The following is a 12257-nucleotide window of genomic DNA, read 5'->3' on the forward strand; positions in this document are numbered from 1 at the left end:
TATATTGTTCAACTGAACAGGCCATTTGTTAGCAAAGAATTCATTTGTAATGCTATCCTACTGTGTCCTTTAATGATATGCAGGATTTATACAAAACCAAGCCTTCAACTCTTAAGTAAAAAGTACTACGTTGCTTTCGACAATGCTTACCAAGGAGTGTAGAGAGTTTTCATAGTTTGGAGATGAGGGGGCTTGTCCTCCGCTCCTAGACCACTGACTGGCACCTGTCAAAATTGTCTAGGTTAACGCACAGATTTATGCGGCATAAGTGGGAAGCAGAGATGCAATATTTCTCAACGTAATTAAAACCAACATATTCTGCATAAAGGTAAGCTACCATATGGGTATACTAAGGAGGTCAAATTCCTTCATTCGGCATTATTGAGGGATAATTTTTATACCCTGGTATCTGTAGAGTTAGACACGTTATCGATGACAAAGCAGTGGCATCTTCAAAGTACTTCAACATTAAAAAAGTGAACTAAACACACACACACACACTCTCTGTATCTGAAATACCTGCTTTCTGCCAGTGTCACCATAAAAAGATTGCTGAATTCTTTCTTCTTCAGATTATGTTCAGTATATGTAGGCATATCTTTAATAGTGTTAAAATATACAACAAAAATATTTAAAGAAATAAAATAGACGCTGAATTAAGGATACCTGGAAAACCATTTTTATGACACCTCTCTGCTAAATAAGAAAACTTAAAACTAGATCTAAAAGCTTTCTCTACCTTGTCTAGTTCTACACTATACCATTTTAGATTATAATGCATTCCAAGATTAGAAGAGTAAAAATGCACCTAAGTTATTCCCATTTGTTATTTCAGATATATTTAAGGTAAATTGGCAGCTAAAGAATCATTGACGGCACAACAAATCGACAATTGTATCTGTATTACCTCTACACTGCAAATTCAAATACATATCCGTTCTAATCTGACAAAAATATACCTGATTACCATGTAAAATGTAGAAATAATTGGATGTGAAATGCAGTAACTAATAAAGCGGTACTCTTAAAACAAAGCCTGAAGTAGTACAACATGTATTTTTCTCACCAAGTAATAATGCATCTTTTATAAAGATACTACATGAAATTCTATGTCCATTAGAGACAGCTTCCTTTCAGCCATACAAATGTAATAATAAAGCCATTACATTAATAAATTATGGACATACAATCCAAAGCAGCTCATTAAAGGAAGAGCCTGTGGGCTTGTTCTTTCAATAACAGCCAGAGCTGTACGTCTGGAAAACTGGGAAAAGCTTTAATAACATTACTGTTCCTTTGTTCAGAGAGCTGCAAGTAGTTACCTTTTAAAGAAAGGGTTTTATTTAACAAAAAGAGTACAGCTTGCATACCTATTAAAATACCTAAATATTTCCTTTCTAATTAAAAAAAAATAAACCACCTTCAATTTCATAAAAGCCCAGAGCTGCCATAACTGTGCTGGAATTCTCTTTTAAAATATAACAGCATCAGTAAGTTTATAATTACCAATTTTCACTTCACACAGCTACTCTGGGTCTGGATCTGTAGTCTCCCTCTGCATTACTGTCATTCCTGAACTTGGGAATAATGCTTGGAGTCCCACTTATTTTTGCAAAGCATTAATGAAACAACTTTAGAATATTTTGGCTCAGTGTAACCTTCAAATTTTTATCCGGTCAAAACTCCGTTTTTAGGGACAAGACCATAGTCAAGGCTTTAATGAGTGCTCACCACTAACAGGACCGAGTGTACTGCTTCCTACAATAAAGCATCAGCTGAAAATTAAGCGGAAACGCAATCAGTTAAAAAAAGAAAGTGGACAGACTCAATGCCTGTGAATCTAGTCTGGGTTTGGGTTTTTTTTAAATGGAAAAAGGTACTATTTTCCTTAACGTAAGCCCAGAACAAAACTCTGAGTGGGACTTCTCACAAAGGAAACAAAAAGAAAAGGGGGGAGGAAATACTCAACTCCTCCTCTCAAACGAACCACCCAACTGCAACCTGCAGTTTTTAGTCACACCTCTAGTAACGCTGGTGCTCTTTCTGAGCGGTGGCATACTCCCTCTCCATGCCTGCGCAGGTTGCCAGATGGCACTGATTTCCTGCTTTCCTCATTCCACTCCCCCCCTTAGAAGTTTGTGCATGAAATCCACCAATTATGTTAAAAAGCATCCTGGCACCACAAGCCCTGCAATTAACAACTGCAGCTTTTAGCGCAGCACCAACGTAGCAGCATGGAAAAACAAATAAGCCAGGCAAGCGTTGGGATTTACAGGGGTCATCGATAGTAATCACTGTAGTATTGTTCTTCCTCCCAGAATCTCCCCAGCACTAATCCCCTGGCTCCCCTCTCAAACACAGGCTGGCATCGGAGCCGGCAGAGGGCTGGGTTTGCACCCTCAGAACCGAACCGACCCGACCCTTCTGACTGCCTCTGATCCTGGGAGAAGGAGTCTTAAAATACCAAGGCTCCCGCCATTCGGATCTGTAGATAAACTTCACATACATATACAGAGTCACTGAAACTATGCAAGAAGCTAAGCTCTGGGCACGTTTATGTAAAATTAGAAATTAAACGTGGGCAGGGAAGATGAGACGCGCGCTATTGTCTCCTAATACTTGGGGGTTTTCATCACGTTGTTCTCAAAGCTTTTACTTAAATTAATTAAAAAAAAAGTCGTTAGTCCTTATTCGGTAACATAACAGCCACACAGTCAAACATGAGCTTATATACTTAAGCGCCTCATGAAGTTACTCTCAATGCTTTAAATGGCAAATAGAGCGCTCCTACTGTAATTTACAATTAAAGGATAGGTAAATTATGACTTAGTCAAAACTATAATAATAAGAATGCTAAATAAACAAAGAACTAACTGCAAAAGAGGAAAATCATGATGAAGGCTAAAATGCTCCAAAAATATATTATTTTAGTATACATAAAACATTTGTTTTATCTGCAATAACTTTTTGGGTCAGGACAGAAAATGGCTACCAGGAGTATAAATAGCAATAAATATAGTAGTAATTACTTTACATTGTGCTTCACTGTGTTCTTAGAGACTCATCTGGGAATAAAGATAAAAGTCCAGATTCATAAATGAAGGTAATTAACTACTGGAGCAATTTACCAAAGGCTTGATAAATTCTGTATCACTGGAATTAAAGGGGGTGGGGTGGGAGGGTGTAATTGTAAAGCAGATGCTAAGTTTGCGCCTGAGAAGGATTTCAATATTATTTGCTTATATCTACTACTGTCTTAGCCATCAGAATGCAGAATAAGGAACACAAACCAAAGCGCAAATTTTGGAGTTTTACATTTGGTACAGGTTCCAACAGACAAAGGTGTCAACAGCGAAGGGAAACCCCAAATTTTAGGGACCTCAAATTTATCTTCCAAAACCAGAAATTAGCTAGCGTTTTCATGCTTACAAAATCAGTTGTGGTATCTAATCAGGGAGCTCCAATTGGGATCTTTAAAATTTTAAATACTTTGAAACGTGAGAACTTCTTTCTTCCGGCCACAGAGCTCTTTTCAATATTTCCTTTGATGTTACAAAGAAAAGAATAATAATTTTCTGGTCTGATCTGCCTTTTCAGTACAACAAGGATACAGAAAACATTTTTTGTCAACTACAATCACTAAATCAAAAAATCTCATTAATCCCATTGTTACTCAATTCAATGTTTTTTTCAGTTATAGAAACAAAATGCCCAAAGCAGCTGCTCAGGTATGCCATGTCAGATATTCGTTAATCCATTAAGCCCACAGAAAACCAGAAGAGTGTCCATTAAACATGCGTGAAGTATGAATGATGAAAGTTTTCTGAGTGACACTGCATATACAGATATCCATATTCACATACATATGTATATGACTGCATTTTACATGCAATAACTACTCATTTATTCATCTAGATTACAAAAGTGTTCAGCTGAGCTCATTCTGTACACCTTTCACTGTAAGTTAATTTTCTTTTTTTTACAAAAAGCAAAATGCTCTTGCCAAAGAGTGACCAATGGCCAGGAGTCTGCAGGGATATATTAAACAACAGAGAATGGGAAAACAGACTGTTGTATAAACGTTAAATAATTTAACAAATTGCACTATAGGAAAGAACAGGGTTAAAGTTACATCATCTTGCTTGTAATTCTAGTTCTTTGTTAAACAACAAATTTAAGTCAATGGAGCTTTCACAGTCCTCTCTATATGGAGAACAGCTGTTCAACTTTTACTAGACAGCTGAGGCCACAGTGTCTGTGAAAGCTGCACTACCCACTAATAGCTGTAGGCAGCTGCCCACAGTTCATCTCCACACTGGAATGCTTCTTCCCACATTCACACTACAAACACACAAAGCACAGGTGACAGAGGTGGCTGCAATACAGAGCATTTATTTCAAAAAATACCAGAAATTCTTCTCCCATAGAATGAAAGCATTCATGAAAGACATGAATGAAAAGCTATCCTGTGTAAAAATTGGATAGCCTCATAGCCTACTATATTTTCATTAGAGGGAACACACATCTGCTGTGTTTGTCACTGAAAGCTGCCGCAGAGTTTTAACATACAGCTTTAAATAAAAAACCAACCAAATCACTCTTATTTCTCTCCAATGGTACAGATCTGTACAGATATCTTTAGAGCTGTGACAGTATATGGTCATTCAATATTTTCAAAGATCATTTTTATAAGCTAATTTGCAAAGCCAGTTGCCAGGATTTAAGTGAATGCTCATAACAAAATATTTAAGAATCTGGATTTATAAATCTGGGTTTAGTACAATGGAAAAATAAGAAAATGTAGAAGCAATTATGCAAGGAAGCTACTGCTGATTTCGCTGTGATTCCAAACAGGGTGTTTTCACAACAACAAACAAGTTATTGACAAACGGCTAGTCTCTACCTGTAAGAGGTGATGGTGATCCAACTGGTGTTGATGGATTCGATGGAAAACTACTGCTGGTATGATCAGGAGAATAAATCTAACAACAGACGAAAGAGATCGTGTATCAGTACAAGTCATAATACACAGTAAAAAAAATAGCTATTAGGATTCCTTTTCATGCTTTTAATTGTCACTCGATGCTGGACTGATTAAAAAAAACCAATCTGATCCTTCAATCACAGCTCTGCTTTATTACACTCAAGGCTCTAAAAATGTCCAGAGAACTTCCATTTTCAAGCAGCTGTCAAAATAAGCACAGCCGATGTTTGACAGTGACACAAGTATAACTGATCTTCCTTCTACTTCAACAGCAGCAGAAATTACAGCCTTTTTATCACTGAAGGGGAACAGGAACGATATACGTGAGAGTTAACAGTACACAGATAATTATAACAAACAACACTTCAGGAAAATGCAGAGGAATTATGACTTCCCAAACTTTAGAGAGAAAACACGTTTTAGCAGTCAACACATGTTATCTTCTAAAAATTAACCCTTCACAAGAGAAAACACCAAGAAAGCATTAAGGTCCAGTTACTATTGGTACCTACCAAACGAAAACCATCTGAAATTTTGTTGCTCTTGCTATGTATTGCAGCACATACAATTTTTCTCTCTTATTTCTATATCGACTGCACCCTTAAGATACTAAGCCTCAACTTGCAGCAATTCATTCCTCGCTATTAATGTAATTAAAAATTCTTGATAAAAACAGGAGACAATGCTTAAACCTTTAATTAAGACTTAAAATGTCAAGATTCTTGGAAAATTCATTTTGTGAAGGGAACTGAATAGGTTTAGAGGCTGACTATGAACTTTAGAACATATTTTTATAAATCACCAGTTCAAACGTGTTCTACTTGAGCAGAGACCAGGATTTGTTAGTCATCAGATGGCAGTTAAAAAAATCTTCACTGGCACTGCGGTTGATGTCTCTTCACACAGAAAATATGACATTTCAGCATTTAGCTGACAATAAACTGGGACTTGGTTAGGTTGCATATTGTACTTTTTGAACTGACAAAACCAGGACCCGACAGACCACATGCTCCTTCCTGGTCTATCATACTTCTTCATTAGAAAAGACCATCAGTTCCCTAATGGAAACACCTCCTCCTTCTCATACATGCTAGAAAGGAAATATATTTAGAAGAACAAACTACCTCAGACCATTGTAGGAAATTCATGCATTGTACATCAGTATAAAAATAAATCTTGGGTGTCAGTATGGGAACTGTAGAGAGTTCCAGACAGATAAGATACAGAAAATTAAAATTATGTCAGAACAAAGGCCATGAAGTTGACTTTGAAACTGGTTTTCCACCGCTCTACCTGCCAACTTTATTTTGCTATATTTTATAAGAGGGAAACCCTACATTATACCAAAGCCACAACTGAAACACGAGGTCAGAATTCGTTCTGCATGCAGTCCCTGGCCGATGTGCTGTTAAATGACCAATGATGAACAACCCTGACACCTTCTGCCAGGCTTAAACGGTAACATGACTCATTTTACTGCAACAAATGAGACTCCTCCTCCTATCAGTCATGGTCCATTCCAGCCAGCGGGGTGCCAATATGCCAGGGTCTAATGAAAAGGCTCTTAGACAAAAGCAGCACAATTGAGAGCCTGCGGAGCCAAACCTCGGAGCTGTTAGTCCAATTTTTTAAACACTACAGTGTACATTTCAGTTAGGCTTTGTTATGTTAATGTTATTGAGTCTAAAGCAACAAAGAAACTTAATTCATGAATTACTTTTAGAAGTCAACTTCCCTACATTTTCTTTTCTTTTGTGAGGGGACCAGTGGCTATTTAACTACAGAGACCGTACAAAGGCCTTTACCCTAGTTCTGAGGTAGGAATCAAAACATAAGTTATCACAAAGAGGTCTGATATAATCAACAAAGTTAAACAGTCCTCCTGTTTGATCTCCTCTAAATTAAAGACCAAGTGTTTTGATTTGGCATTAGGCAATGAAATAAACCAGATGTTTCTCCTGCCATATAACCCTCCATGGGCACAATCTTAAAGGGTTATTGTTTGGCAAATGTTCAGGGAAACACATTAGAAATGGCACGAATACCCAGATTTTCTTTTCTTTCTATCTATACTAGTTCATTATCCAAACTAATGCATAATCCACAGGGCTTTGGGAACTTTGTGTAAATACTTTCATGTACAATTCTCTTTCTTGCCTACCCTGAGATTAAGACCACAATTATCCAGGCTTAAACCTAAAATAAAAGAACCTTTGCAAATGTATTATCTGGCCTTACATGTTTAATCACATACTATTCTGTATGGTCTTTAATACCTAAACTGAAGAACAAATGTCGTATCCTCTGATGTTTCGCACATGAAAGGGCTATTGTGAGATGTACATCAACAGAATTTTAGAACTAGAAATTCCTCTCAACAGTTGCAGCAGTAGTGTTTAAAATCCTAACAGAAAGGCATATAGCGTCATCTTAGGGGGAAAAAAAAAAGTCAGGACAATCATGGTATTCAAATAAAACTTTGTTCAAACAGAAAAATACTCTTGGTTTACTAGCCATCAAAATTCATGTGCGCTAGCTTCACCTGCAGGAGAGACCGCCTCCCTCCTCTCCACAACCGTGAGCGGTGCTCCTTGCCGAACAAGCACAAGAAGCGTGCTGGGTGCGTGCGTGTTGCGGGGTGCGGGGGAAGCAGATGGATGAGGCGAGGGATTTGAAGTGTGCAGACTATGGCATGCACTGATAGAGCAGATGGAATGCATCACCATCAGCTATGACAGAAATGATTTATGGAATGACCTGGCTGCTCCTGCCAAGCAACAACACGGGATGACAGAAACAAGTTTCTATGACAACCAGAGCCCACCCACCAGTTAGATTAAACATTTCTGCCCTGACTTCCACTTGCAATATATTTAGAGTTTTTCCTCAAAACATCAGCCTGGTTTTCTCAGCTAGTGACTTGGGCAAAAATACCTGAAAGGACGAGAAAATAATTTTAAGAAAAGGAGAGCAGTGGAAAAATGTCACAAAGTCCCACAGGTCTAACTGGCCAGCGTGTCAGACTTAACAATAGAAATTTTGGTCAGGCTGCAGAACAGCAGACATCCTAATACATTTGCAGAGTAATGAACAGCCTGAAGTATGTAAGCATTGCTATTTCTAGGAGTCGAAATGATCCCAGTTCTTTTCTGACAGGTCTCAAACAGACAAAAGGAGAGTGTTAACTGCCCTCTGGACTCTGAATTGTTATCTACTTGCTGAATCCCCAAAAGCAACAGGGACAACATTTTTCTCCTCAAAGCCAGTAGGTCAGAGTTCTCCTACCCAATATGGACATTACAGACATTATCAGATCTGGTAATCTTTTAACATACGACCCTCTGGGGGTTGCAAGGGTAACAGGATCTGCACGAATATGCACATTTGCATTCACTGGTATGAGGTGAGGGATGCAGAATCCAACCCAGGAATGGTCTTTTGTGGCTGCAAAGTAGTCATTTCTATCTTTTAAATCAGACTTAGTCTCCCTATTTGCTACGTACAAGAAATACAAAGTGCTCCCCCAGCCACCACTCCTAAGTCTGAAATTTCTGCTATACTGTATCAATTACTGTTTTATAAAAAGTACATCTGATGGTCTCAATGAAAAAATAATTGCTGTATGCATGCATATGTAAACAAAGCTTTTAACAGACTGAAGATACTTGCAACGTCTCACATTATCTACATTATTCCAACAAGAGTTAAAGAGTTTAAACTTTATGCATGTACAGCATTTTCAAGGCTGTTCCATAAATTATAGCTACACAACACGGCATTCAAAACCTCTTGGTTTTATAAGGCCACTGAGAAAACATTTTAAACCTTGAGGCATTACTCTAAGAGCAATGTTAAAAATATTTTACTTTAACTAGAACACTATAGGAAAAAAATAAAAATCAAACCCTGAACTTTTTATTATTATCTTTTACTTTGTCTAAACTACTTTCTAAGCTATATCTGCCCTAAATTTTTCCATCACCTGAAAAAAAAGGAAGCCAGAATGAGTCTTCTACAAATAAAAGCATTTTCCACTTGCTTTTTTATAGACATATGTCTAGTATGTAACATTGTATCATAGTACATTATTTTAACTTCATACATGAAAACTCCTGATTTGATATTATAAAATGAATGAACACATAAATAATGGATGCAATGATCAAAATAAGTCTTTCAGATCTGAATATTCTAACCGCTACTTACAGATGCCAATGCCTTTCCAAGTGCATCACCTGTCTGTGAGCTTCCAGCACCATTTCCTCTGTTTCCTGTAATGTGGAGAGCACACCCAACACTTATTTTTAAAGCTGAAATTTTATTTGCTCTTATTATTTTATTCATCACGTACAGTTGAGCAGCCATTTTTTAAATGGATATTCTGAGGAAGTCAGTGTCAACAGAATCAGTTCTCATTATACTTAAAAATTTAATTAAACCAATTAGATTTAAATTTAGATGCTCTTCTCTCTAAAGTCAAACACAGTATCACCATGATAGCTTAAGGACCAACAAGTGAAAGCAGTTAGAAAAAAAGACTGAAATTATTTTCTAGGATCATAGGCTAATTTTAATGAAATGCGAAAAGAAGTTCAAAATCGGAAAATTATATTATTGCAGCTTATTTCTAAACTGTTATCACTAAAGTGCTGCACGTTTCATTAATTCTTAAAGAGCCAAATTCACTGAATAGCTCCTTGTGCGTCTCCTTGCTCCCCCTGCTCTAATTCCCCGTGTTGTACTCTCATCTTTATTTTAGAAAATCCCTGAAAAGCTCTTATCCACCAAGCTTTGTCACCCCTGCTCTTAGTTGCATGTCAGCAGCTTTGTGTGCCCTTTTGCTCCACACACCGTCAAGCCAAGAGGAGGTCTGAACCCCTGCCAATTGGAAACACAGAAAGGACCTGAATCCTTTGAAATATCTGCTTTACTGTAGAAAACAGACCCTTTAAAAGTGAACCTCCTTTCTCCAATTATCAACTTCTAATGCCAAAAAAATGCATTTAATGCAAATGAAGCCATTCATATCAGAAATCCAAATCATGAAACACTTGCTGTTTCAAGTTTGTGACAAACATGAGTTTTCCAGCCTGAATTTCCCGTGCAGATCCATTAACTGGGTTCTGTTTAAAGATCTGAGTGTAAAACATGTTCCCAAATCAAAGCCAATATAGTCACTCTAACTAAATTCCACTTACCTAAAATGAAGCTAAGTGCAAATCATATTGAACTGACAAGGGGCATCTACAAGCATTTAACTTCTACAGCTGTATCTTAAGATGTGCAAAAACGTGCAAGGAACAGATGATCATCCTATGCTTCATGCTTTCTAGGTAAGCACGGAAGAGACTAAACCAGCCACCATATTGGCTACTCAGTAATCTTTAAATCAGTTAAGAGAGGAATTTACGATGCAGTTTATCAAGCTCCCCAAGGAGACAGTCTTCCTGCCTTTCTCCCGCACAGTACCTTAGCGATACAGCAGCTCTGAAAACCGCAACACCAGAACTACCTATATGAACATGTACATACACTAAACTATGGAAGGATAATTGCCGTTAAGTTAGATGGATACAATCACCTGAGCATAGGCTTGGCTGTGAAAGCAACTGACTGCAAAACAGTTTGCCTCATCTCAGCCATGCTGAGGACAGAAATGTCACAGCAGTGCGGTATCCCTGATCTACAAGCATCCCATAAATTCAATCTTACTAATTTTGTGCGTCATGCCCTAAATTTCATTTTCTTCTAAAATTAAAAAAAAGGCAGGAAGAACTTTTTACCCAGAATATTATCTGATCCATTGACAGGTGGAGTGTGTGAGGCAGCTACATAAGGTGAACTGCTGGTACTGCCACGATGGAAGCTAGACATTGGAGGAAGACTGGCATTTATATCTGTAGGTGAAACTGAATGCGGGGGATAGCTCTAGAGAGAAGAGAAACAGACACAAGACATTAAGTACTCTTTAAATAAATGTCGATATTTTAAAGATACCAAATATACAACACCCAGCTCTTCAATAAAGAAAGGGACTCATCCATCCTCTGGAACAGTCCACTATACAGCCACAGATTTTTATTTATACAACAGACATAAATAAAAGGACATAAATCTAATACAGTAAGTTTGTGATTTCTGACAACTGGGTTTTTAACTGACATACATGAGCAGCAAACAAGAAATGAATTCCTGTAAGTCAGATCTCCATATACAAGTACAAATACATCAATTTGTGCTGCGTATCTTACCAAACGGTCATGTGTGTGCAGGCTGCCGTAACTGCCGGACTGGGACATGTGGGAAGAGGAGCCTCCCAGCATCCCCCCGTAGCCAGGCTGGCTCATGCCATTGGATGAACTCCAGAGGTCAGAAGAATTGTGGGTCCCATCTTTTTTTTTTTATTATTTTTTAATAAAAAAGAAAACAAGAAAAAATACGTTTAATGAAGAAGTGTACTGAGCTCTACTTTCTTTTACAAAATTAGTTTAAAAGAATACAGAATTCAGCTACTCAGACTAACATGAGCAGGGAAACGGTGACCAGGTTATACTGCGTCTTCTATTTTCATGCCACCAGACTGTTGCTATATTTATAAAAAACCCAAAAAACCAACAGAGGCTTTATAGCTGAAATACAATCCAACCACAGCTGAGAAAATACCACGTACTTCTGCTAATTACACAGACCTTCAGTAAGGCCAGATTTATATCAAGAGGGTTGATAAAAATTCCAGACTGAAAGAAATAATAAAAAGGGGGTGGAGAAGAGGGAAGTTTGACTAAGCAGAGCTCATCATAAACATACAGTGCAAAACATCTACTAACCTAAAATAAGCAATTTATAGTCTAAAATACCTTAGTACCATAAAAATATAAAAACATTTCATAATAGCAGATTTAAGTAACTGAAATGACTACATTACATAAGCCTTAAACCCATGCGTCAATGCAGTTTTCCTTCTGTAGCGCAAACTGAAGTACTCTAAATTCCTGTACTGAGAGACTAGGCTTTCAATATGCTGCAAAACCTCATCAGACTACAGTACGAGCTAATTGTATGACGTGAGACCGAGGAAATGAATTCTGCTCTCGTTTTGTTCAATGCAAAACCCCTTTTTTATTGGCATACTGGATATACAAGCATTTGAGAACTTAAGACTGTTAGCTGATATTGTACAGTCAAATTCCAGAACAGTCAAGAAGCCCTCACCTCATTTTTCTCTATCACTCCAGTGTGCTGCTCTGAAGCCCCTACAAATCAAAGGATGGGG

General features: G+C 37.6%; 1 protein-coding gene across 18 annotated transcripts in view; it reads right to left on the minus strand.

The window, feature by feature from the left end:
- Positions 1–12257, minus strand: part of TCF12 (transcription factor 12) — a 179900-nt gene that overhangs the window by 18858 nt on the left and 148785 nt on the right. For all 18 annotated transcript variants that reach the window (XM_087745128.1, XM_087745129.1, XM_087745125.1 and 15 more), the window contains 5 exons: positions 11236–11375; positions 10768–10912; positions 9191–9255; positions 4904–4982; positions 151–224 (listed from right to left, as the gene is read on the minus strand). In XM_087745128.1, the coding sequence (XP_087601254.1) occupies positions 151–224; positions 4904–4982; positions 9191–9255; positions 10768–10912; positions 11236–11375 (503 nt within the window). The remainder of the gene's footprint in view (positions 1–150; positions 225–4903; positions 4983–9190; positions 9256–10767; positions 10913–11235; positions 11376–12257) is intronic.

This window comes from Nipponia nippon, unplaced genomic scaffold, assembly GCF_047370975.1.
Source record: "Nipponia nippon isolate SJK-2023a ecotype South Korea unplaced genomic scaffold, ASM4737097v1 scaffold_9, whole genome shotgun sequence".
Taxonomy (NCBI): Eukaryota; Metazoa; Chordata; class Aves; order Pelecaniformes; family Threskiornithidae; genus Nipponia; species Nipponia nippon.